The sequence below is a fragment of the Haemaphysalis longicornis genome, unplaced genomic scaffold (genome assembly GCF_048455015.1).
Source record: "Haemaphysalis longicornis isolate Haplotype H1 unplaced genomic scaffold, Haemaphysalis longicornis Haplotype H1 scaffold_10, whole genome shotgun sequence".
Taxonomy (NCBI): Eukaryota; Metazoa; Arthropoda; class Arachnida; order Ixodida; family Ixodidae; genus Haemaphysalis; species Haemaphysalis longicornis.
The window spans coordinates 117,136,906-117,164,469 of record NW_027526204.1 but is presented as its reverse complement, the minus strand read 5'-3'; the positions used below and the strand labels follow the sequence as shown (position 1 = coordinate 117,164,469).

The window sequence follows — 27,564 nt, the reverse complement described above, 5'->3', positions numbered from 1 at the left end:
ACCTAAGTCATCCTGAAGGTTTGTTGACCTTAAAACACCAACTTGATTCAGTTGTAACTGAATCTTGAAAAATGACCAGCATACTTTTTTGTTTGATTTGTTTTTAACAGTTGAAAATTCTGAACTCTTTCTATAACGGACTTTATTCATGATTTCATCAAAGTCTGTAGCACGCTGTAGCACGCCAATTAAATGTTAATACCATTAAAATGCTGTTGTACCAACCCAATTCAATCTTCATGTTATAAACAGACAGTTTTCACATTGCATTTGAAGCATAAGTTAGCCGCACGAAAAGCCGTTGCGAACATTCTTTTATTTTCCAGTTTTCGAGAAATACATGTTTATTAACCTTTTTACAGGAAACACTTCAAATGCCTGATACAAATTGTACAACCAGGGACCCCTCGAGTTTATTAAGACTACATCTCATTCTTACAGTTTCTCTTTCCATTACTTTGCTGAATGTGCTCCGTAAACCAGACACACGGGTACACTATACAGAAAAAGCAATATTTGCTATCGCTATACTTTTCAAACAAAGCACAAAAGCTTTTTTGACCTACAACAAATAATTGTACAAGTGAGCTTAAAAACAATGCTTTTTACCATACAGTTCCCTCTGATGACAGCAGCACGAACTACACGCCATGCCGCGAGTACAGTGACAATCCTGAGCACATGACTTCTATGGTCCCATTTGACTTGTTGGCCGTGCAAGAATTTACAATATTTGAGCACACTTTTGCCTGCCTTCTTGTAATGTAGTGCCAAGGAGGTGAGACACAGTAACAAAGCTCCTGGAATAGACAGTGTGGTAACCTACAATTGGAGTGGGAATCCCAACTAGAAGGACCGAGCCATGTCAGCTTGCTTTCAAGAAGCTTTCTGGGACACGATTTAAAATACTTTGGTCGTTTCTTATAGGTACCAAACCTTTTCATCTACGAAAGGTTCAAATGCCAAGAAGTAGATTATAAACGCAATGCGCAATGAACAAAAAATTTCCCCTGTGATGAAACAAAATTGCACGCTCAGAATATTTAACCCTCCCACTGCCAGGTTTTCCGCCGACTGCTCCTCACGCACTGCTCAGTAGTTTGGGAATGTTTAACAAATATTTGACGCTAGCAATGCAGTATGTCATTGCTGTCGTTGCGAGGGATGCTTACCATTACCAAATACCAGAGTATTGCTAACTAAAAATAATTTACAGTGAAAAAATATCGCCATAACTAGCAGATAATCAGGGTGTCCAGCTGTTCAGCGGACCATTTTGGTGCGATACTCTTCAGAACAAGACACCACACAAAGTGGCACTTGGCAGCTTGAACACATATACGTAGAGCAATACCTCTTGCTGTCCTAGGTGCATCTTTGTGCAAAGGCAGACATGGCACACTCGTGTCAAGTTTTGTCTCTTTGAACTGTGTGACAATCTAAACAGAAAATGGCCTGCTGTCAGACACATTGGCACCTCCCTTGAGTAGGCATTGCCCCTTTTAACGTTATGAGTCAAGGCAACTTCCCCACAAGTGGACCGACATGTCCACAATAATCTATTTTACAGGAGAGGCGTTGGAATTGGCACTGAAAGGGCCAACCACCTGCCGAACCATAGAAAGAAGTGTATGAGGTGTTCGCTTAAGTAAAAGAATTGACCTCTGCCCACAACAATCCTTGAGACTGGCATCCTCATAGCGTGAATGACACAGCTGAGCTTACATTGACAAACTCGGCCAGATAAAGCGGTCCATGTTTAACAAGTCTTTCAGATTACTTCAGGCAAAAGAATACATCCAACCAGAACTCGGCCAGAAAAAAAGCAGTTCATGTTAACAAGTCTTTCAGATTACTCCAGGCCAAAGAATACATCCAATTAAAACTCGGGAAGATAAAGCGGTTCATGTTTAAGAACTCGTTTACCCCAGGCAAAAGAATACATCCAACCAAAACAATAAAAAATAAATAGCCATCTGTCAGCATAAATACTCTGGCTTTAATAAGCCACGAATGGTTGCCTGTCGGTGGCAAGTTGCACATAAACCAGTGATGCCTGATTAAATTTGCAAACCGACCTATCTGACGAACCAAAAAAAAAACTTGCAGCAATAGTTTTTATAAATATTGGATCAAATGGAATGTCAAAGTTACAGAGCGACAAGTAACACAGTTCCCCAGTGTAGGATGGCATGTACAGAGTAGAAACACACAATAGATTACCTATTAAAATTCTTTTCATATCAATCTGAGTCACGATACACGGCACCAGCAAGATATGTACACAGGAGGAATAAAAGATAGAGATGCATTAAATTTGTTTTCACCTCAATCTAGGCATATTTAAGTCTCATTGGTTGCCAGAAACTATACAAAATAAAATTGTCCCAGACAAGGGTTCAAAAAATAATGTACAATACAACAAATGGAACTCGAAAACTTCTTGCTTACTTTCCAGAGCTTAACATAGGCTTACTGGAGGTCCACATCTGGACAATAAAATAGAAAAAGAAACCCGGCAGTTTGTTTCTGAGCACCTTGCTCTTCAGATAATGCTTTGCTACGAACAACCATAGCATGCGAATCACTTTGAAGCGCTGTTGAGCTCCAGGTGGTGTATGCGCATGTGCACAGACAGGTTACTCTTGTGTGCAAACGCGCTGGAACAGACGGAGCAGCTGAACGGTTTCTCACCCGTGTGGCTGCGCATGTGCACCACCAGGTTGCTCTGGTGGTTGAAGGCGGCCGAGCAGACCGTGCAGCTGAATGGCTTTTCTCCAGTGTGGGTCCGCATGTGGACAACCAGGCTCTGCTTGTGCTTGAACCCCCGAGAGCAGATGTTGCACACGTGGGACTTCTTACCTGTCAGCAGAGGATGAGGACACCAATTAGTGCATCACTTCTATTAACAGTAGGGTTTAACGCGCCAGAGCTACACTTGAGCTATGAGGTGCACCATAGCGGAGGACACCAGATTAATTGTGACCACCTGAGGATCTCTAACATGCACTGACATCTTAACTCTTTCGTTATGGTGCCATAGGCCATCGGACACGGAGTTCCGATGACTTCAAGCCTCCTGCGAAAAGTCAAAACAGCGCCTGGCAGACAACTATCGTCATGTGGCGTATGTATCGGCAACTCCTCTTTCAGTTTCAGTTTCATTGGTTTACATTTCGAGTAGAGGCGGTGTTGCGAGCGAAATTGGAACCCAAGGTAGCTAAGTGTTCGGCAGAAGTGGCATCCACTTCACGCTGCGATCCGCAAAGGCTGTCTACCGTCGATGGGACTTCGGCAGCTGCTGCTGTTGATTTTTATGAACCCAGCAACGATGTGGGATCATCAGATTTCTAGTTTAGATATTTGAGTACAACAAGGTGTCCCAAGGACGCCCCCATTTCGCCCCTCAATCCTGTACACTAGCCTAAAAGGATGGAGAGGAGCAGGAATTGTAAGATCTGCTGCAAAAAAATTAGCAGAGGCTTAGCTCGGCTATGCCAGGATATACGTAGCGTGAGCTAAGGTTCAGCTGGTTATTCTTAGCTTTTCTGGTTGTCTCGGATTAGCTTGATTACCATGCTTACTGCTGCTTCAATGACGCACACACGAATTACGCATTATGGGACAGATGTATATTTATTTTTGCTCAACGTCTGGTTGCTTCTCTATTGCCACAAAGACGGCTTGGTGGTTCGTCACAGTCTCAGACTTGGCTACTGCGCCACGGAGGCGCACAGCTGGGCACGCACCAGTGCCAGTGCGTCTGCCGCAGCTATGACATCACTCCTCTGGAATGCACAGACCGGTGAGGTGCGCGCAGCGGCGGCGGCGGCTCCAGCGCACCAGCTGTGCGCCGTGTGACGTTACTACTCCTTGCGCATGCGCAGCACGGCTCTCCAGGAGCCACGCGAAACTGCTCAACTTTGGCCAGTGTAGCTCACGCTACAAAAACAAAGGCGCAGAGCCAAACAAATGTCTTCTGCTCCACTAGTAATGTTTACCTATGTTTTCTGTCGGCGCGTGACAACTTTGGTGAGTGGCACAGCCATCAAGGCCGCTAGATTGACGCGTCTTCAAAACTCTAAAACATGGTGAACAGGATTGATATATACTGGCCGCGAGGGCCCCCACTAGAGGACGACGACGCTGCGATCGTTTTGATGTCACTTGTACAATCCCCGTTCCTATCTTGCTGTGTAGTTGGCTTGCAGCACGTGACACTTCATTTAGGATGCACTTCCTATGTGTATTTTCATGTTAATTTTCAGTGTCTGAATTTAATTCTTAGTGCGTCAAGCGCAGTTTCACCTCATGGGGACTTTATAACCGTACTTGGTTATACTCATGGGGACTTATAACCGTGTGGTAGGCTGTCCGTAGACAACTTGAGCGCTGTGGTGTATGTGGACGTATGCAACCGAACCCGGTGTAACTGTAAGCAGCGGCTCGTTTCCCCGATCAACAGTGTAGGCTACGACGATCGCCCACCTAAATTTCTAGATTTTGCTTGTTGTTCGAAAGAAATGGATAAAGCAGGAAACCGGGAAGCATTTACTGCTCGGAGAGCACACGCGCCCATCGTCCCTGACTGCGCGGTCCATGAAGCGGCTCAAACTTACCCAGGTTGCGGCATCAACCGCTTTCTAAAATCACACTGATTGCGGGTAAGAAGTTCCACAATCGCGAAACTGGATGTTAGTGTGGAACGAAAGAAAGAAAGAAATAAAGAAAGAAAGATGTTAGAAAGATTGTGCTAGGTAGTGTCATCAGCTGTGATTTTCAAAGCGATGCTCCAATATCTGCCGTGATCTACGCTGACCGGCTGCGGAGGTCGGTCACAGCACCGCCGGCCCATTCATGCGGTGCGGCGAGCGGATGCGCTAATTACCACAGAGGGTGATCAGTGCATCACTTTGACCAACAGTCTCCGGAAAACACGAAAACGTGCCCACACTGGCACGTGATCTGTGATTCCAGCCTGACTTGCTAACTGAGGGTATGGTTTTTCAAGAAAGAAAAATTGCGAAGTCATTTTCAGAAACATCACGCGAAAGTGGAGAACTTTCTAAAAGTGTGGAGGTGAAAGTGCAGCTAGACCTTCTGTTAATTTGCTGTTGAACATTCTCGTCAGACAGCTGCCACATATTCATCCTTAGCTCCTTCCTCCCCAACAGCAGTTGGGACGAGCAGCATTTCAAGCTTCTGCCATGGCCAAAGCTAAAATTTAGGCATTGAAAATTTCTACACTTAAAATCCAAGGTCTTCACAAAGCCAAGCCTATGTCCTGAATCTTTTATGTTCCCAAGAAAAAAAATAATATATTGTACATTGGGTGCACAGACAAAACAGTGCTTGACCCATTGGCACAGTATGCTTGCCAGAAATTTTCAGTGCATCTTAAAATGAACAAAAAGTTGAATTACCTGAGATAAATAAAAAATTAAAGCTGTTCCACTTAATGTGAAAGTTGTAGGAAGTGCAGAGCAGTGATTTGCCATTATGGGCTGCAGCGCCGTTATCCGCTCACTGCTACCACCTCAATGTATTTCAAATTTCCCATCTTCGCAGTGCTCACGCACCCCCTGCCTGAAACTGCACCAACGGGAGTTCTGTTCTTTTTGTGCTTGCTTTAATTTCGTATGCTAGAGCTGTTTTGTGTCATTTCAAATGCCTAATTTTTTTCTTGCACGACTAGAGCCTTTCTGCGTTGGCGTTTCGAATGGGTCATTTTTTTCTTGCACGGCTGCTTTTTTCGCTTACTATCGTAAAAACTAACCCTACGAGCGTTCCTAACTAAATGAACGTGGGGGCTGCCAGTTATAGATTTTGCCTGAAATGTACCTGCAGTTTTCTTTGCGCTAAACAACGCGGAGATATATGACAAGCGCCAGCAGTTCACGAGTTTCAAACGGTTATGACTATTTAAACCACTCAGTTTTCGAAGCCTCTGTGGGACGCCCTACAACTGTACGCCGGGCTCTACTTGGGTTCGTTATCTTGCTGCGCCGCCCGATTCCGGCAGTCGCTTGACATCGAGCGTTACAGTGAACTATGACAAGGCGAGCCCCTAAAGTGCTCTGCCCTTAAAAGTTGAATTACCCGAGGTAAATCAAAAATATGTTAACTGCACAGGAAACACCAAGCCCTACGAGTGCGAACAAGACAAACGTTTATTTAAAGGCTTCTCACCCGTATGCTCGTTGATATGCTGCATCAGGGTCGGTTCACTGTCCGTGGAAAACGAGCAGAGGTAGCAGTACAGTCTTGCTATTGCAGGCGAAACCGCAGAGCAGTTGGACAGCTCGTTCCCGAGAGCGCGAACGTCCAACTGCCCTGATCGCTCCATCAAGGGGCTGCTGTTCTCGTGCTTTACCATGACCGCTCTCGAACTGCACATGGAGTCCGTCCAGTTCTGGAGCGCTGTAATCGGGGCCTTGTCGAAAGCGCGGCCCTGATGTCGGTAGCCATGAGGTAAAAGTTGAACTGGAGGAAAGAAAAAAAAACGAAACAAGTGAAGACAACACTTGTTTCAAACATGAACAGTGGTATAATTATTAAGAATTTCACAAATGAATACATTCTAGTTATGAAATCTTAAAGCAGCCATGAAGACAAAATACAAGTTGGGTTTATTAGAAAGACTGCTTAAGTCCCGATAACAATGACACCAAAATCATCGCAATCTTCGAACAAATAACGGAGATATTAAAGAAAGCGTGTGAAGCAGTCGCGACCCCCTAGGCAGTTTCAAGCAACTTCTCTATGACGTCACGTAACCTTGTTCGTGCGATTGGCGGCTGCCTAACTGACCTGTCGCGACGACACATGACTGGACGTCTGTAATAGGGCCTCTAGTTCCATTTGACCGCATCACTTGAATGCTAACGTGCAGTTAACGCACTGAAAATGATGTTTTATTGTTGGCCCGTATGACGTCATTCTTGCTCATAACACGTCACTGTGGCACAAAATTTGAAAGTCTTTAAATACTTCTTCCTTTCTTTTCGTTAAAAAAAACATCTTTTGTGGCTGTAATGGAGCTAAGTGAGATACTGAATCCTAGTTCTTTCAAATTAAACAAAGTTGTATTTTCTCTTCATGGCTCCTGCAAGCGCCTCCACTATGTCTAGCACGTGCGGCGTAGCGGTGGGCTTCAGCTTAATTTTCACCACCCGGGTATTGTTAATGAGCGTCGAAGTCTTGACAAAGGGTTGTTTCTTGCTTCTACCCGTTATCTAAAGAATGGCTGCCGCATTCGGGAATCGTAACCGCATCATTGGAATCAGCAGTACACCATCTTAGCCACTGAACCACTATGGCCGGTACAAAAGAATATATATAAAATCGTATGTCATGCGAATGAGAATGATTCATCGTTGATCTACCCGGGACAGTCGTAAGAAATTTTTTACTTTTGTCGCTCTATTTTGAATTACATTTCAGAGAAAAATTAAAATAAGCAGCCCCAAGTTACACATTTCACACCACTAAGAGCCACGTAAAAGTGCCCTGCACAGAATGAAGAATTTCGCACGAGCAGCATCTAGTGAGAACTGTAGAAACAGGCACCTTTTCTGATCATACATACCCAACATCGCTATTTTTAAAATTAGTTACTGATGGCATGGACATCCGCTAAAATTTTCCTAGAATTCATGAAAATTAACACCATGCACAAGTTATCACAAACAGTACCCCCAAAATGTCAGATATAAAGACACACATGCTTAGCATCGACTTAGCATTGACAATTTTGTCATTTGTTGAATGGTAAGATAAAACAGTTATTACAGAGTTGACGACCTGTCTTCGATTACAAGAGCATGAAAATCATGGGTAGAACTTAAGATGGGAAAACGGTGAAATGTTTTCAGGCATACACTGGACCCCATGCACTTGCACGTTGTGCACCACTACACCGACTTTCAGCCACACAAAGACATGACTGACGACCCCACAACACACTGAAGATGAATGCAGGGCACGAACAGTCTAGGATGACTTCGTTAAGGTTGGCTTCATTGCTTGCAAGGTCATTAAACACTTTGGTGCTTGCTTCATCCTTATTTGAAAACGAAGCCTCGTGGAAATCACTAGGTACAACAATGGCTCCACCTCAGCAATTCAAGGTTGTTGTAGTTGGACTACACAGTACAGTCGACCACAAATTGTGAACAGAAGAATGCTACCGAGAACCCAAAAAACATTGCGCTCTTTAATTCCGGAATTGACCCAGAAATTGCATATTAACCAAGAATAAAATTCGAGCAATCAATTTTAACATAACATCTATTTCCTATTGCACAGAATGTAAAAAAAAAGAAACCATGTGATCCCCCAAGGTTTTCCCCATTATTACAATCAGCCGATCCAACAGGTCATTTTACTCAAATCCTAAACACAAGTGATACCTATAATTATTGCATTTGAAATTCTTTCAGCCCGGGAATAATCTTACGCCTTTCCACTGAACATAGCCAGCAACAGAAGTAGAAATCAATGAATTAGCTGATTCACTTTAAGGATCCTAGCAAGAGTTTGTTTTCAAATTTCTGAACTTGCTTGCACGATGATGTTGAAGGTCAGTGCGTTGATTCCTGAAACAGAAAAAAAGTCTTGGATGAGAACACAAATTACCAAACAAGCGAAGAACTTCCCTGTCAGTGCAGTATATAAAATATGCCATCAAGGAGACTTCAGAACGAACAATACAGCAGAAGTCTGGGATAACAAACACCAGCACCAACCTGCGATGCCGCACATACTCAGTAAATTAGAAAAAAAAAAGATTGAAATTTCCCAGTCAATTCCTGAAACAAACTGCACTGACCTAAACTACCATTAAAATTCTGAACTTCAATAGATTCCTGTTAAATGAATGAACAGCACACACTAATAAAGACACACTTCTCATTTGGTTCCTTCATGCCAAATGGAACATAACTAGCTAACATTGCATCAAGAAGGTAAAGCAGTTCAGGCACAAGTACAATCTTTAGTAATAGAGTGTGGGGAAGAGAGAAGCACTGAAATCTCAAAAAAACATTGTTGGAGTTGTTGAAAAAGAAATTGAGCACGTGAGAAGGCGTGCCTCAGTGCAAATAAATGCTCATGACAAGTGCAGTGGTGCAAAAGGCAACTGAATACACCACTGAGAAAAGTAATTCGTTCAGAGCCGAAGCAAATGAATCTCCGTTCAAGCATTTTGAACCCTGCACAAACGTGAACAAGGGTTCAGTGAAGGCGGAGCAAATACTGACCGAGGTTCCTGAAAAAAAAAAAATAACACCATTGAATTAGAGAGTTCACCAGATGCGCGATTAAATTACAGAAGAGCTAGAAGTGCTGAACAGATTTTTATTTCATGGTCTTTTGCCAGCATATCAGCCAAACTTCGTCTCAAGGTGAGAAGGGTCTCGAATACCAAAAAATCTTGAGAATGTCACTTGCACAAGAAGCAAGAATAAACTGGTGCAGTACAGCTATACCAACAATACTGCCTCTGATAGCTTTCAAATGTGAACATCTTACCATATTTCCACAAATGTAACATGAGCTTTTTGCCGAAATTTCCCAATTCAGCACAGGTCTCGCACTACATTCGAGCTCGTGACCCAACATACGTTTCTTTCTTTTTATCTGCACTTCTTTAAACTGCAATTACCGTTTGTAGGAAGGTACCATGGCACCAAGCGCATTGCAGTTGATGCACGTCGCTAGACTTGCTGTGGTCGGGCAGCTGGAATTTCTGGACGCCGTTGCTGGACCGACAGTTTGCAAGTTTGCGAGTGTGGATGATGGTGTCGCGACCACGGGAGAGTTTGAGAGACCATGTTGCCGAGCGCAAGCGAAAGCGGGCGCAATGAGGAAAGCAACGACGATCCTTTGCCCACAACCTCCTAAGTGATGGGTGCACTCGCACTAGTACGACGCTTCGACCTTAGACAGTGTGAAGAAGTGAGTTTTTTAGGGGAAGTGAGGTTGTTCAAGGAGAAGATACAGGACTATTGTGTGCAAAAGTAAGGCAGTTTCATCAATAAAGTGTTTTATAAATGCTATGTGCTTTTATGACATCAAATCCACTAGCTTTCTTATATCAAATTATTCCCTATGTTGAACTAATAGACGTTTCTTTTTTTTTTTTTTTTTTTTTGCGAGTTCGATAGACAGTGGAACCCCCGATAATACAACTTTCAAGGGGCGGGGTGCGGGTAAGCTGGCCTGGTAGACGGCCTCATGCTACAGGTGGGTTAACAACTTACTTAAGCTACTATAATTATCGCGTTCTCGCGTTATTTCCGGGCCTTTAGCTGAAATCCAAATTAGAAAAAGCAACGCCCATGTTGTGCCCCCTCTCCTTCACACGTCCCAGCTAGCCCGTCAGCCCCGCGCTATGCGTGAGCGAGATAAGGCTGATGTGGTTGAGCGAATCGAGAGGGGGAAAAGCCAGTGTGAGACCTCCAAGGCAAAGTGAAAGAAACAATAGTACAAGGCAGAGATTAAAAAAATAGCATTCCAGTTCATGGTGGAGACGCCCTATTTAACGGTCCCGTGCGTCGCTACTGGGTCAAAGTGCTGATAACACAGAGGCTTTAGTTTCCCAGAGGATCCAGCAACGCAAAACAGATACAATGATTCAAACTTTGCGAGTAAACCGTATTGCGGCGAAAATGATAACGCGGTCTTGCTACAGTGACTTTCTGTGGCGGCCAGGGATTGGCTTAAAATGGCGGTGCCAACGTATATGTGTCTCCACCCTTGGGGCAAACGCGCGTGAATTGAGGCACACTACCAAAGAAAGGAGCAAACGCGGCTTTGAAAGACACTGATAAGCAGAGAGCAGAGATAGAGGGAGAGAGAGGTTCATGAAAGGAAGAAAAAGGAAGGAGCCACGGGGTTGCGTCATACATGTTATCGCGTTCATCGGCGGCTCGATGGGAGCATCAAATTACCGGTCCGCCTGACCCCTCAACCTTGATTTCTCGTGGTTGACTCGTTGGTGTACTGTTGCCGCGTGGGGCCATCGCAGGTCATCTCCCGCTCACGAGTACCCGCCTGCTTGCCTGCGTCTGTTCAGAAAGTTGTCTGGCCCGCCTGCAAACCTTGCACATCAAGCAGTGTCAAACCGGGGTTAAAAATAAAGAAGGCCGAGACAAGGCGGCGAAGCGGTGTAAAATATGGGAAAAATGCAGTTTATCCGCACCGGGGTCCGTCGTATGAAGTGAACTGCACGCACCCAAGTGTCATATCATTGGGGTTTTTAATGCCTTGTTTCTATGGGGAGTTTGCTCAGACCGCGGTGATCCGTCGTAAGAAGTGTGTCGTCTTAAGTCCGGGAGACGTATCAGTGGGGTTCCACTGTAACAGAGTTTGACTTAATACGTGACGTCCCAAATATGAAGACGGAGGAGAAGTGAAATTCGAAATGGAGAACTGCAAAGTTTAAAGTTTAAAGCGAGTATGGAGTGAAATAAAAGCAAGCAAACAAGTGCAAACAAACAACGAGTGCCCCGGTGTGGTTTTTAAGTGCACGTTAAGTTCTAGCGCTAGGCGTTGGAAAACAAGTGTCCCGGTGTTTTATTACTGTGACTATACGAGAATATGACAACGAATGGCGACAACGTCATGAAACGTCGACAGCCCGAGTCCCTAAAGTGCTTCACCCCTAAAAAATGAGGGAATTATAAGTGCAGTCGGTGTGGTAACGCAAGCATGGGGAATGATAAGAGGTGTGCAAATATCAAATTTGGGATCGCGAATCGAAAAGATTATTTTTGGATATGAACTGTAAAAAAAAAAAAAAACTGGAATATAACGAAATATTTCTGACTATGAAAATACTTGCTATGGTGTGTACACAGCTCCTAAAACATAACTTAAAAAAAGAACATAACTCGGGAAGTCAAGACTCAATAATGCATCTGACTGTTCATGTGCTAGTGCTTGATAAAAACCTGCTACAAAGCAAAAAAAGACAAAATGGCAGAGGATCAGGACAAAAATTTAACATACACTGACATTAAAAAAAGGAGATTCCTCAACGTGTTGTGAATGCAGGAAGTATATTAGACTGGGTGCCGTTGCTCCAGTAATTCACACTTGCCCAGCATGCTAGCAACAGGTACGACCTTACAACAAGCATTGCCGAGAATTCCGGACCCCTCACTCACGCAACTACAATGACAAACAACTTCCTTTCTGCTTATAATTTTTACCCAGTGCCGTTCCACTTTGGATAATAGACATTAGAGTCAACCTTGTTCTGTGCAAGGTTTACTTGTGTTCTACTTTTTGCCCTGCTCAGCTGTCGTGCAATAATGCTAGCCCGAAGGGGCATGCCATGCAACGAAGATTGAAAGATTGCAAGTTGTGCGGCAGAGCCAACTTTTACTTGTCTATTGTTTGTAGATTTCAAATATCCGAACACTTCGATTACTTTGAATAGAAGAAGTGTGCTGCATATCAAATAGAATATCAAACACTATTCGCGAAGCATTCGAAGTTTCGAATATTTGCACTCCTCTAGGGAAAAGACTCAGTGCAAAAAGCAAGAATATTATGAGCGTGCTTCCATTCTCACATCTGTTCAAATCGTTCTTGCAGTGAACCTTCACTAAAAATAGTTGCTGTAAATTCCGATTATATTTACTACATTCTGATATATGTCGCACAAAAACAAGCGAATTTAAAGCTAAAAAAAAAGGTGCGGATTATTAAAACCGAAAAGCAATTCACATTTGGTGCTCAAGATGCTTCGTTTCTCATATGTTCTATACGAAAAAGCCGGCGCAAATGGTAATACGATTGTGGTGTCACCTCGCGCACAGTGCTGAACACCATAATTTTCTCCCTCTCCTAATGCCTTTCCCAAGTCACTGGCTCTCGCCTGAGCCGCTGGAGAATAGCAGCTTCTAAACCTTCCTCCCTCCGTGGTCCTGCCACACTCATGCTACACCCACTGTACACGGTGTAGACCAAGAAAACAGCCCTGATGTTGCATGGTCCCTAAATGTAAGGCAGGCATTGAAACTAGTTCACACATTAGGAAGTGGGCAGTGCTAAAATATTTTGGTTAAGTTTGCGCACTGCCATGTGCAGTGGTGAATGTAAATCTTTTTCTCTGTTTTAAACGTGAACTGTGCTATGTCATTGTTCTGAATGTATCACCCAATTCCTGCAAAAGCCTCCACTAAGAGGCTAGCAGTATGTTAAAATAAAAAAAAAAATCAGTGCGGTGACGCTTCGGAGACCGTGAACTCCACCACGCCGGTAGGATTTTCAGGGGAAACCGAAAATAATATGGCTGAAAAAGAAATCTGGTCGAGATTCGAGCGTACAGGCGGGAGGTGGAAAGGGGGAAGGGGGGCACTAGAACGAAGAATTAAAATGTGGTAAATCTAGGGTTGTAAACACTAAAACATCAATCACACACAAAACTCAGAAAAGAGGTTTTTAAAGCTTTCATGCAAGCTTACACATACGTGCGGAAAGTTTACGAGATTTGACCGAGATCTCATAGAAAAGCAGGGAAATCTCGTCAGCGCAACATTTCATGGCCTGTGCAAGCACAGGATTTCCAACAATGTTTCCTATAGTTGGAATGACTCATCTACAACTTGGAATTTTTTTCTTAACGAGTACACCTTGTAGGTAATGGCCAATTATTACCATTTTTAAAGCCACTGTGTTCATGCTACAGAAGTGTTACAAATAAAGTGTTAGAGCAAATTACAAACAAACTTCTTGTCCTGCTCACGATTTCAACTGTAACTTCAGCGTTCGTGCCAGCCTGAGTCCAGGGTCCAGCTTTTGCAGTTTCATTGCCACAGGACACGTACCAAGGTCACAAGTGAAGGTCCACAGTACCTGGAATGGTAGATTTATTTTATAAGTTTGAGCAGATGCCCTCCTTTATTGAAATTGTGATTCACGGGTCCTTAGTGCCTACAAAGGGCTACTAATAGACAAAGTTTGCAGGTTGCAGGTAAAGAAAAGTCATGTTTGTAGCACAGAACACAACTACACGCTGATTTTACAGTCGAACCCAGACACATTCCCTATTGCATATATTGAACAGTCTAAATATCCCTTTGGAAATCTAATGCAAAAGTATAGGCGTGTACCAAACTCCCGTCCACCAGCACATTCAACATTTTGAACACTGCACCGCCAGTGTCCCTGCAAGCGCACTTCTCCTGATGGGCTTGGCGCTGACTTCTCGCACGTACTGCCTTGCACGTAAATGACCGTGCAAGGGAACATTATCTTTCACTAACAAACGCAAAGGGGGCACACTTGCCTACCCACTGTAGTGAGTGTAGCAACAGCAAATGCACCCATTATTTCAGGAGATTAAGATTGTAGGCAGAAGCCGTGATAAGACAGCGCGAGAATTAATGGAGGCTTATCATATCAGGAAAATGGGTGACAATTGCGTTAGCGACACTTCGGTATGTTTGCGTGGCAAAGAGCGAGCGTTTTTGGATCTTTTAAAAACGTGATAAGGGGCTCGGTCGACTCTTATACTTCGATGCTTTCGGCAAAATAAACACAGTTGTAAGTGAGCGCTAGTCCCGTCTCGTCTTTCTGTGTCTTTGTCAAATTTTTGCGCTCAAATTTCCACTTGAAAACATGAACCAACTAGCCCAACAACAAGTTCTATTAAATTCAAGCGTGACTTGCCACTGTTGTGGCGCAATGAACGGCGCTGGATCTTCCACATTTGGATGGCATCAACAAGCTTGATTGATTGTTTGATGAACTCCGTTACACAGAAAAAGAAACAAGTGAAGCCAAAAATCTTTTTCTGTGCTGAATAAAGTGAAGTGGTTGTTGTACTGTGCTGCTTATTTTTCGTGCTTTGAGAAACACATCGGTAAGCTACTGCTTGTCAAGATCCTGAAAAGCTCTCAGTGATGTGCGGAGCTATGGATAATCATCAGATAGTCATATTTCATATCTAAAATCACTGATATGAGGAAACATTTTGAAAAGCTGTAGAAGTCCGATATAGGAAGGTATGAATGTACAAGGAGAGTTGAGACCGAAATTTGTGCAGTGCCTGATAACAAGTATGCATGATGGTCCCCAAATAAGCTCTAAGACCACCACTGTGCCAATTTCTTCTTGTTAAGAAAGTTTTATCATTGTGTCTAGAAACATGGAGCTAGGCAAGTTCGTCATTTTTTTTTATGGCCCATAAAGGTTTTCAAAAACATCAACTTTGTGCATCATTTACTCAAAAAGCCAAAGATTCTGTGACTATGACAGTGTGTAGCTGGGCTCTTATCAACAGAATGTTGATTGGCACAGCTTGAGTGCGATCCCTTAATGCGAAAAGAGAACCACGAGCGCGGAGTTGGCCAATGCTTTGAAGGCAAGAGGTGCTCCCCAAAAGCAGCTTCCTCTTGCTGTTTTGCCGCACATCACCGAAGCACCGTGGGAAAGCCCGCCGCCACTAGCTGTGGACGCCGGTGCGTGTTTGCAGTGGTTTATCACACGCACCCAAAGTGTGATGCACCCGCTGCAAAGAATATGTTTTGCATGCATTTTAATCTCGAGCTTTAAAGGGGCAGGCAACCGATTTTTTGACGAGTGCATGTCCTGAATCTCATATGAAAGACGGCATTTTATATACTGGGGTAAGCGCAAGGAATTTCCAAATAAACAGGTGGAAATAACATTCATTTGGAGCCACACTTTTTGAAGCCTGAAAGGTGGCGCCATGTAGTGTCGAAACGTCATAACAGTACTGTATGAACACCAACGGCTTCATCAGTTTCAATGCGTGATTCACAAATCGCATAAAGGAATAGGAAAGACTGCATTTCATTAATGGTTTAGCAGGAGACAAGTTTTTAAGTATCTCTTTTCATCTCACGTACAGTTAAAAGAATGTTGCTGCATGCCTCACTGCTATGGTTGCCAGCAATCCTATTGGCAGCCCACTTAAAGCGAGTAAATATAAAAATTCGCTTTCAGATATCGAGGGCGCTATCAGGAAAGCCACTTTGGTTTACAGTGTTTAAAGTTATGCTTTCTCATTTGGGATAGAGAGCACACACTCCGCAAAGATCGGCTGTCTGTCGCTTTAAAGGGGCCATGCAGACAAAACACAAGTTTCGTTCATTCGAAAGATTGCCTCGTTGGAGTCACACTGATACCACTCCTAACGTACACTTCGCTCAAACAAGCTACATAATTAGGAAAAAATGGAATGACCGTGCGACCCCCTAGCTCATTTCCCGCAACGGAACCTACGATGTCATATGCCCAGCTGTGCAATTGGCTGAGGCCGGCAAAATTAAACACAAATTAGGCAGGGCTTATAAGCTTGCTGAACGAGCCACTTGCGCTTACATTCAGGGCACAGTCTTTTTATAGCAGTAAGAATGCTGCGGTAAACAATGAAAGTTATGAAAATGCACGTAAACGTAGAAGTATCAATACGCACTGCTGTTGGTACTGGGCGGACTATGCTTGTTTTAGCTGCACAGCAGTCCGCCGCTTTGGAGTTGCCTCAAACGACACTGGCTGATTGGTGTAATCAACGTTGTCTTACGAGACCCTGTTTGTCAGGCGTACCCCATGTTTCAAATGATTACTTTCTACCGTAACAAAAACAAGCCAGGTGCAAACACGGTCAAAAACAAAGCAACAGCGGAGAACGGTCCGTGACTGTGTGGTAGTGCCATCTGGGAGGACTGACCGAAAGCAAAGCTACAGAGCTGAATGATGCAGTGGAATTTCATTTAAAGACACGCACCTATGACTTCACTGCTGATGCCACGAAAACCCACGATTTGGTGGGAAAATCTAAATTTTAACCTAAGTTGAATAATTTCTCAGTGAATACGGCGTCACTTGCTCCCGCTATAAAACACAAAATCCTTCAAATAAAACAAACTTGCATTTTGTCTGCATGACCCCTTTCAAGACAAAATTGAAGCACCCTGCAATTTTTAGTGGGGACTCTCTCGTTTCTACCAAGGCACAATTTTAAGTGTATACGAGTTCATTGAAACAACTGTCCCTTCGCATTAGACAACTTGGAAAACTTCGAATATTAATTTGAAATTTTCCAATAGTGCTACTTGCTTCAAAACCAAATCGACTGTCACGGCATTCACTTCGATACCCCAATGCTTTGAATACAGTTGAACCTCGATATAACGAACCTCGATTTAACGAAATTCGCGATATAACGAATTTTTTCAAGTTTTCTATCAAAATTTCGCTAGATCCATGTATTTTTATCTCGATTTTACGAAGTAATTTCGTGCGGCGCTTTCGATTTAACGAAGTCATGGCGAGAAAGGAAGAACGAAATTCCGGTAGAGGCACGTTTTATTTTGCCTCTCAGAGGCTACATTGAAAACATTCAGCACTCACATTAACTCTTAAAAGGCTAAAATGAAAGGAAAGCGGGGAATTATGCGGTTGACAACAATTAAAAGCGATGAAAGAAGCTGCTCAAAAACCGCTAGCGGTCATGGACGGTTTAATAGTGCGGCCACCATTTTGACGTCTCCATCGTTGCCTACGCCAGCGCCCTCTATCCTTAGACGCATCCTTGCTCACGGTGCTGCTGCTCTAGGTTGTGCTCGCTAATAACCACATTAATATTTTGTTCGTCCATCATTAGATGAGTCTTATAAGCAGCATGACCACTCCGAGGGAAAGAAAAATGTTCCAAACAAGAGCCTGAGGAAGTGTCAGTGAAACCGAAGGCCATTGAAGTGATGGATGCCATGGACATTCTGCGGAGGCACGCAGGCACACGCGAATTTTGAAGAGCAAGCCTTGTTAGCACTGTCAGCATACGAGCGTCACGTAAAGCCCACCCTGGTCAAGAAACGCCAAGCACTGCTTACGGACTTATTTCACTACGGCTTGAATATCGAGTGCTGGTGGCAATAAATTGCTCTCCGAACGTGGTCAAAACGTGTTCATTAGACAGCTGCGATGCGGAGAAATCGGTTTCTTTAGGGCTCAGCGGGCATAAAAGTAATTGCTTAATCGAATTTGGCCAGAAGATATTTAATGTAAGCTTTCCGCTTCAGCGGGAGCACGTAAGCGCTGCTCCACAAAGTGAAGCGGTCCGTGTGTACTCCGCTCAACTCTCAATCATGGCTTTATCTCGAGTGTCGTGGTTGCATCACGCGCCCATACTGCAGAGTCTTTGTGCATGAAAAAAGTCTCGAAAGCTTTATAGCCCCCTTCCGCTGTTGGCCCGCCGCACCCCTCAACGCCGCGCCTAAGCCTACCACTGAACGGACGAAAAGAGGCGTAAATTCGAACAAGCACCTCGCCGGGGTGAAGTTCACGGGGCATGGACGCGGGTTCAATTAACTAACAGCGGCGTTTAATAGTGACCGAAATGAAAAAAAGAAAAAGTGGAAACCTAGCCTGCTATCATATTTAATTGGCGTTGCGGAAAAAGCACCGGTTTTACGACGATACCAACTACTGTCGGCTATCCGAATTCCATTGCCTAAGTGTTGAAGCTCTTAATTCACATAATTTTCGCGGCCAGTTTTAGTACAAATTTCGGTTTAAGTGGAGCGGTAACTACATAGCAGTTGTTTCTGAGCGATGGGCAAGGTTTTGAAACCTCAATAACTGGTTAAATTAACTGTAAAATTGAAACCTCAATTTTACGAAATTCTCGATTTAACGAAATTTTCGCCCGCAAGTACGACTTCGTTATATCGACGTTTAACTGTATTCACAAACCCATACTAACTACCACTGCCTAGAAGTTCCGAAATAAAGTAGCGCAAAGACTGAGCACAGTTCAATACTTGCAACACAGTTTTAGCCTTTAGGATGACTGCTCATTTCTTGTTATGAAGCAAGAACTTCACATTCCTTTAATTGATTTTAATTGCGAGCTACACAAACACAACAGCCAACCTGTGTCACTACTGTTCTGCTGATACTCTCTTCTTGCTTTCTTTTTCTAAGAAATGGAGCCGCATTTGATACTGAACCTGACCTTCAATGTGAAATTCTTTCGAATGTTTGAGAATACTATTTGACTAGAAATCTTACATACAGTCCACTCCGCTTATAACGAACACATCGGGAAATGGAGATCAGTTCTTTATCAGTTTTTCGCTAAATCTGAACATGATAAATATACAGTTAAACCTCGATGTAACGAAGTCGGTAAAATTCGTAATTTACTTCGTTACATTGAAATTTCGCTACATTGAAATTCGCGGTTATAATGAAGTGTTCATCCCGTGAAGCGTTTCCTGAAAAAGAAAACGTGGCGCGCATACACGGCCGGCGCACTGTTTCTGTTTCTATCGGTGCTTAATCGTCTACGCGGGCATCAGCGTGATCCGCATGGAGCGTTTTCTTCCCGAAAAAACGCGCCCCGCAAGCCACAGGCGCGCTGACGCAGCCGCGGAGTCCACCCGCACGATGCGGGTAGCTCCAGCGACCGATTCTAACCGCTCGCTGAAACGGAACTCGAGGGGCAAACGAGAGGGGTATGCGAAAAAAAAAGCGGATAACGTGGGCGAAATTTTTACTGTAAAACGTCATACGCGCCGCTTACGAGAGCGCCCTTCACGGCGGCCTTATCGTCTAGCCAGCCGGCATCCCCGAGCGCTTCGAAGTTCCCGCCATAGGGTGCGCGCCTCCCCATTGGCGAAACTGGTCAGGCTCCTCCCACTGCTGCGCGCAGCGCGAGTCACTTCCCGCCGCCGGCACGCAATCGCGGACGCCGGTGTGAAAAAAAAAAAAAAAAACGCGTGTGCAAGGCTCATAAAGATTCACAAATGCTTGCTGGGACGACGAAACCCAACAAGCATGAGCGAACTCGAACGAAGTGCAAAGCGGCGGCTTGCGGCGGCGGCGGCAATGCCAGTGGCGATTAGGCTTACCACCGCGGAGGATATTTGATGGGCGCTTTCGTAAGCGGCGCGTGTCACGTTTTACAATGAAAATTTCGCCCACGTTATCCGCTTTTTTTCTCGCACGCCCCTCTCATATGCCCCTCGAGTTGCGTTTCAGCGAGAGGTTAGAAGCGTTAGGAGCTACCCGCATCGCGCGGGTGGTCTCCGCGGCTGCGTCAGCGCGCCTGTGGCTTGCGGGGCGCGTTTTGCGGTTTTGCAGGGAGAAAACGCTGCGTGCGGTTCACGCTGATGCCGATTAAGCCGTAGACGATTAAGCTCCGACAGAAACAGTGCGCCAGCCGTGTATGCACGCCACGCCGTTTGTAGGCAAGGGACTTAATCAAAGACTCCGTGGCTGGCTGCATCCGCGGCATTGGGCGACCCGTGTCGCCGTTCGCGTTTTATTGGGACCCCATTTCGGCGCTTGCGTCTTCCAAAATCTACTTCTACAACTTAAATATCGTGCCTCGTTCTCCATGAAACTTCGTTACATTGAAATTCCGGCAAACGGGACTTCGTTACACAGAGGGTGAAAATACATGGTGTGCATACACTTGAAGTTACAAAAAATTCCGTGGTTCGTTACATCGAGGGTTTCGTTACATTGAAGTTCGTTACATTGAGGTTTAACTGTATATTCAGACGGCAGCGGGAAAGGAAGATTTGTTCTTTATAGCCGAAATTTCGTAACAGCCGAGTTCGCTATAAGTGGGCTACACTGTATTCCAACAGCCCTTGTTAAAGCACAAAGGTGTGACCCACCACAAAGATGTGCTCACTTGGCAGGAAGCTCTGGATGATGGCTATGCTGAGAATGCTGGCTCTGGTCAAGGGGCAGTGCTCGCCATCATTTTCACCAGCAGGCCGTTGCAATTGTCCACGTTGCCCACTCGTCCCCAATTCATGGATGCATCCCGCTGAACCGCAGGAACTGATCCCAACTTTGTTTTTCCTGGAAGGACATAAAGTGTGTCCCGTTACGCCTTGGGTCCTTCATGCACAGTAGTACCTCAATATAACGAAGTTCAGTATAATGAAATCTTTGCCGAATAAAGTTACCGTATTTTTGCGCACATAACCCGTTCCTGCAATAATCTACAACCCCCACTTTCAGCCCGCTAGAAAAGAATAATAAAAAAAATCCTTGCGTATTGCCCGTACATTTGATACAGGAAAGGCTGCACCAAAGCTACTGCTCATGCAACCCATCACATACTATGTAGACAGAAAAAGCGTATATTTAGCAAATAGAATACACTGGCCGCAAGGCAAAAGTCACAATTCACTAATAAAATTCAGTTGTTATAGTGCACTCGTCCATGTTTTTCTTCCTTTACTCGTACGTTTTGCGCAATCGCTGCCACGGAAGGCTTAGTCAGTGTTAGCGCATAGGAGCTTCACGGCACAATGCGCACTGTTGTTGCTGTAAAGCTGCACTAAAGGCAAAAAACCCTGCGTAATATCCGCACCCCTACTTTACCACTAAAATTTTCACATTTTCAGTGCTGGTTATACGCGTGAAAATATGGTACACGTTATCAGTAACCTGGTAAGTATTGAAGACAATTTGCATTTGCCCTTGTTTTTACAATGTAGGCACTAGAGTAATACTATAACGGCAACATATCTGGGCTTCAAGAAAGTTACCCCGAAGGTCAGTTCTGCCGTGGCAATGATGGTTCGGGGTAAAGCATTCCCCAGCACGAATGAATTGGGTAACTAACCCGAATAGGCCTGCTGGGGTGCATGGCATTTGTTTTGCTATAACCCGGAGATAAGCAGCTAGACTGTCCCCCCTCTCCCCCTCCTTTTTTCTTTTCTTTTTGCTTTGCCTCGAACACCTCTCGGTCATTGACCTGCATTTGCGAACTTGTTCTCGTTGCTTGTATTGCTGCCTCTTCCCTCGCTGCTATTCTTGCTCTAGGGACAAGTTTCATAAAGCCATGGCTGTCATTTCGAAATTACACGGTATTAGCGTGAGAGTTAAGTAGGGATAGGCGAATATTCGGTATTGTCGAATATTCGATCGAATAGCTCTCTATTCGTTATTCGCTTCGATCCGAATGCAGGTATTCGATATTTTCGAATTATTCGATGCTCCCGAATAGGCAGCTAAAAGCCAAGCTTTTCGGTCAAGCTTTCCGAGAGTTACCCCAGGCTTGGCTCAAGACCCACCAACGCGGACATTCCTATTATCAGTGCCGGCACTGCCGAGTTGCTGCCTTGCCTAGAGGTTCGAAGAAGCTCTCGGCCGCCAACACACTTTAGGTTAAAAAAAAAGGCGGCACTGAAACAACACTGCTCCGAACATAGCGGCACCAAGCCAGCAGACTTGTACAGGCCGCCATTTTGAATAGGCATGCCGCCATTTTGAATAGGCTCGCTCAGTGCGGCAGTACGCCGCACTAAGCGAGCCTATTCAAAATGGCGGCCAGCCACTTGCGCTTTGCTTGGCTACGGCCGAGGATACTAGTGGCTACAATACTTCTTTTTTTAGCGGAGCTCCTAGGCGGCGCTTAAACTTGCGAATGAGTAGAGTTCCTGTATATAGCTCCCGCAGGGAGCTAAGAGTCGCGCGACCCTTTTCCACGCGCCGCCGTGATTGCGACACTCCGGTTATCCATGCCGCGCAGAGAAGCTCCCACTACGGCTGCGCCGCAGCCGCCGACGCGGGCGGCACCACGCCCCGCCCAGGAACAGCAGCAGCAGAAGCGTGAGGCGCCGCCGACCGAAGCGCCCCCACCGCGCGTCGGCCGCCGTCGGAAGCGTGGCGGCGAGGCTCCTTCACCCGCGACGGGCGGCTTTCCCGCAGCAATCCGGATAACAAAGATGGCGGTCGGTCGCGCAACTCTTAGCTCCCTGCGGGAGCTATATACAGGAACTCTATGAATGAGCAGCCGGCGGAAACTGCTGCACCTAGAGCATGTGGCGCAACAGGCATTTCTTCATGAAAACTTGTGAATACAGCAAAGGAAAGCTGTGTGTAAGATTTTGCAATAAATGTTCAACTGGTAATAGTTTTACACAATGGTGTGCCTACGTGAGTTCTAATTATTAGAAAAAATTGTGTACATTAGTCAGGTCACAAGTTGCTCATTTGTCTTTGTGATTTGCAATGTGCACTATTCGAACTATTCGATTCGAAATTATTCGACCAAATCACTATTCGCTTCGAATTCGCTTCGAACCTCAAAATCTATATTCGCCCATCCCTAGAGTTAAGTTAAGGAATGGTTCAGGAGTCCTGTGAGCACACGGAAGATTCAAGGAAGTATGCAGCACTGCTCGTCTTATTGACAAAGAAAGATGGCTTGAAGTAGCACGACAGTGTTTGTGCCGCCTCAAGTGCCCGTTTTCTTAAGTGTTCGGATGTTCACAGAACTACCAATGAAAGAAAAGCATGCAATGCTCAACAAGCCAATACAAAGTCTTTTCCAAAAATGACAGCTGCCGCATCACAGAATTGACAGAAATGACAACCGCCACTTTGCACCGTGCTGGGTCCATCAACTCCCCTTTGCTTTAGTTTCCTGCGTGCATCACTGCTATGACTAGTTGTGTGCAGAAAGCCTGTTCACTCAAATAAAAAGCAGTGATTATGGAGTTTACTCCTTTAACGGAGCACAACTGACAAACGTCAAGTTACGACTTTTCACTCTGAACTGCTCTTCACTGGTTCAGCCTCTAGACGAAAAAATCATGTGTTAAGTGCATGTATTCCTGGCAGGTAAGCAACAAGCTATTCATCACTCTTCCCTTAAAACACCCCAAGCACTATTGTAGCCTATCCACCTCAAGTGCTGCCTCTAAGGGAGTTTTAAAAGCTGCCGCGGGAGGCTCCAGCCCGCTCCCCACTATCGCCGCTGCTTTTGGGGCACATAAGACTGAGATTTACTGTCTGCACGTGTTCAAAATACATATTAATTTGAAGCAGTCACTCTGTTCGCAAATGTGATGTATTTAACCCTTTCGCTGTCGGGTGTTTCTGGCTGTGATGCACCACCAGTGTCAGCTTGGTTTAGTGATTTATTTGACTATGATAGCGTCTGGAACGTAATGCATCAAAAGGAAAAAGCGTGGTTGGAAAACAGCATTTCTTCCAGATAATTTCAGTTAGCCAAGCACGCCTCCGGGATGACAACCCCACCGCTCAACATCAGAATCTGACGCTGTGGAACTCGCACCCCTTCCTCGGATGAGAAACTCTCAGAATACGAATTCGAGCTCGGCTCGTATTTGGATCGCAATCGGACGAACCATCGCTCCTGTCCGCAGTTGAAGGGGCCGCGTGGTCAGCCATCCAAAAGTAACCGTGCGCATAGAGAGAGCACTTTCAGCAGCCCGCACAACGCACAAAACTGACACATTGTGAAATAATGATGGCAAATAGAGATAAAAACGGGATACACCATTGATACAACAACTTTGTTTGGTGCTGGCAGCGGCAAGTGAGAGCACGGCAAGCGAGCGAAAACCGAGATTGAGTCATATTTTGGTCTATTGGACAGGCAATGTCGCGCTAGGTTTCCCTGACGCGCCGTAGCAGATGCAGGAACAGAATAAAAAAAATAACCTAGAACCCCGTTGCGGATGGCACAAAAAACCTTTGCACTGGTAATCGCACGTATGCATGGTCCCTCATACCAACCGAGTACAGCACGCAATGCAACCACACCCCCAGCAATAAAGGGGGGGTGTGGTCGCTCCGTACTCTTCAATATACCATCGTATGGCACTTGTGAGTGAAAATATGAGACACTAGAAAGATTCAACAGATAGCGCAAACAATCTAGGCGTGCCAGCATTGTGCTATGGTGCGAATTTTTGAACGCACAATGGAGAACGTCCTGGTACGTCAGTGACACTGTGGAGTGGAAATGCAAAAAATGCACCAATACATCAGTGACAACGAAAGGGTTAAGGGGGCAGTTGGGTCTTTGGGGCCGAAAAACGGTCAAAAAAAGCGTTTTCTCAAAAATGGAATTTTTGGCCTCCACGGCCATTTTTCTAACAGTCTGTAAATTTCCTCATCAAAAGGCATCATATTTTGTTGTTATTATATTATAATAGCATTTTAAAGTGCACTCTACAGCTCAGTTAGCGCAGAATTCGATGGTGAAAAGGCACTTTTCTTCCAATGTAAAGCTAGCATTTCATCCTCAGATATCTTGGCACCCAGAGCAGGTACAACTTTAATTCTTTTTGCTTCTGATACCAAAATGTGTGGACAATACAATATAGGAAACAATTTTTTTAAATGGAGGCTTTGGAAAATTATTATTGTGTTCAATTGGCACCACCTGCGAGCCATTTCTGGCAGAGCGCGGGAGAAGCGAAGTTCCCTGTGTTGTAAAACGACCAAAAATAGCTGAATCAAAAAAGTTCTTCCTATGTTGTATTCTTTAGTCATTTGTCTGCCTAGCCACGTGGTAATTGCCATTCTGAATGGAGTGGTTATTTTGTAACTGTGTCCCAAAATAATGGCAATTAATCATTAATTAACTCAAAATATAATCAGCTTACAAAAAATCTAATAGGAGATTTGAAATCAGCACAAAAAACTCTATAACGCAGTGCAGTTTCATTAAAATTGGTTGGTAAATAAAAAATATAGCTCTAAGACCAGTCTGCCTCCTTAAGAGAGCGTACAGTGGAATCTCAATGATACGAATTTCTGAGAAGCCCTGGCGAAATTGCACTGTTTGCAATGGACAAAATTTTGGCTGTTACGAACGGACCTGCGCGGCCTTGCGGATGATACGAACGAGCCGGCGAGGCGCCCAACTGCATAGCGCACAAGCAACGGTGACGTTTGGGCTCTCTCCCCCCTCTTGGTCACTCTTTCTCCGGAAACAGCTGGACTGGTGCCCAGGCGGCGTGCCGAGTCTACTGCGGCTGTGCCGCCTGAAAGAATGCCTTGACGGCCTTGGCCAGGCAGTGACATCACTCAGTTGCTGGCTGAGTGACATCACTGCCAGCACGCATTGTCTCACTGTCTCATTAGTGTTGGGTGGGGGACCACCCTATCAAAACGTGCCGCTCCTCTCCGTTACCGCCGTCTGCTCATAGTGGATGTTCAGTTGCTAAGATGCGGGTGCGACATTTTTACTGTGAACAGGCTTCTCCCAACCTAATAAACCAGGCTGCTGTCAGCTACTTCACGCAAGAGGAGAGCCCTTTCCTTTAAGGAGGAGCTGGAGATTCTGAAGAGTCGGCAGCGAACCGAAAAGGAAGCGCAGCGACTTGGAAAAAGAGCTCGGCCTGCTGCCATCGACATTGTGCACCATTGTTGCAAAATGTGCAGCACTTCAGCGTGAACGTCAAGCAGGCCAAGACAGCCCAGCATGTCAAGTTTGAAAACGTCCTCCTGACGTGGTTCAAAGAAGTAACTGCAGCTGGGGTGAATATCGAAGCAAAAGTGGTCCGTGAGAAAGCTGACAGCGTCGCCAGTTTGCTTAAAATTGAAAAGTTTCAGGCCTCCAGCGGGTGGCTTCACCGTTTCAAGCAGCGGCATGCTCTTGTATACAAAACCACATGTGGTGAAGAAAAGGAGGTGGATGAGCGTACTCCGTACGGAGTTGCTTCGTACTCCGTACGGATGAGCACTCCGTACGGAGGTGGATGAGCAGTGGTGAGCAACTGGATGGCCAACACTTTGCCGGCGCTTAGCACTGGACGTATTTAATGCGGATGAGGCGGGAAGCAAAACCCTGCATGCCCCTGACTGTTGCAGCGTACAGCGAGCTTGGGCACCACGAGTGAGGAGACGAGTGCCAAGTTTTACGCGCTCTAGAAAGGACTGTTTGGTGACATGGAAGTTAAAAAAAGCAGAAAAACATCACGCATTTCTTCACACAAAAGTAATAAGAGAAATAAACAAAAACTTTTTGTAGTGCTGAATCTTTTTATCTGTGTTGGTTCATACGAATTTCAGATGATACAAATATTTTCAGCGGTCCCACGACATTCGTATCATGAAGATTCTACTGTAAATGTTTCCGACGCAATCTTAGTGTGGTACATTCAGTCAGTATAAGCGCCAGCTGTGTGTCACAGGCCGGCGTCGCGAAGCCGGCATATGCATGGAGCTGATAATAATTTCACTGCCCTGAAATTTACTAGCAGTGTTTCCGCAAGCAGCATTCCCTCAGATGGCCATGCTACGGCTATACGCTATGATGTAAATCAGCTCTGTGCGCTTACATAATCTCGCGGGGTGCTCATACCTGACAGCACGCCAGTTACGCTTGCCACTATCATACCTCGGATATTGATCGCTACGCTAGACAAGCCAATGTGGCATAAATTTCACGAGCAATCTACGAAAGAAATACGGTGGATAATACAAAATTATACTTGGCAATCAGCACACGACAAAAAATGTAATGCTGGGTCGTCTTGTCTTGAAATGAACGCCCACAAAGCCTATAAGCCCACGCTTATAGGGTAAGCCGCGTCCGTGACTGAACAGTTCTTCGTCACATCACCATATGACGCAGAGCTTGTAGAAATTAGCACCCACTAAAGTCAGGGGCACCCACTAAAAACACTTTCATTGTTTGGGAACTTCCTAGCCTGTATACTTACAAAAATGCGTCTGCCGAGTGATCAGCTGTTCACTGAAGACTAAAACAAAAGGCAAGTGAACGTACAGCTT

General features: G+C 45.0%; 1 protein-coding gene across 2 annotated transcripts; it reads right to left on the bottom strand.

Annotated features, from left to right (window-relative positions):
• Positions 1-283: 283 nt before the first annotated feature.
• On the bottom strand, positions 284-20,791 carry LOC144159175 (uncharacterized). 2 transcript variants are annotated; one of them, XM_077690502.1, is made up of 4 exons: positions 20,687-20,791; positions 13,757-13,866; positions 6,190-6,483; positions 284-2,862 (listed from the first exon to the last, which is right to left on the bottom strand). In XM_077690502.1, exons 3-4 carry the CDS (start codon positions 6,395-6,397, stop codon positions 2,585-2,587), a joined length of 486 nt encoding a protein of 161 aa, XP_077546628.1. In that variant the 5' UTR covers positions 6,398-6,483; positions 13,757-13,866; positions 20,687-20,791; the 3' UTR covers positions 284-2,584. The 2 variants fall into 2 exon arrangements, with proteins under 2 accessions (XP_077546628.1, XP_077546627.1); XM_077690501.1 differs by lacking the exons at positions 13,757-13,866; positions 20,687-20,791 and having other exon boundaries at positions 6,190-8,423.
• Positions 20,792-27,564: the final 6,773 nt, after the last annotated feature.

Coding starts and splice junctions, on each gene's coding strand:
- LOC144159175 (XM_077690502.1), bottom strand. CDS start 6,397: ATGTGCAGTTCGAGAGCGGTCATGGTAAAGCACGAGAACAGCAGCCCC. Junction 2,863..6,189: donor GCATATCAACGAGCATACGG/GTGAGAAGCCTT, acceptor CTCTGCTGACAG/GTAAGAAGTCCCACGTGTGC.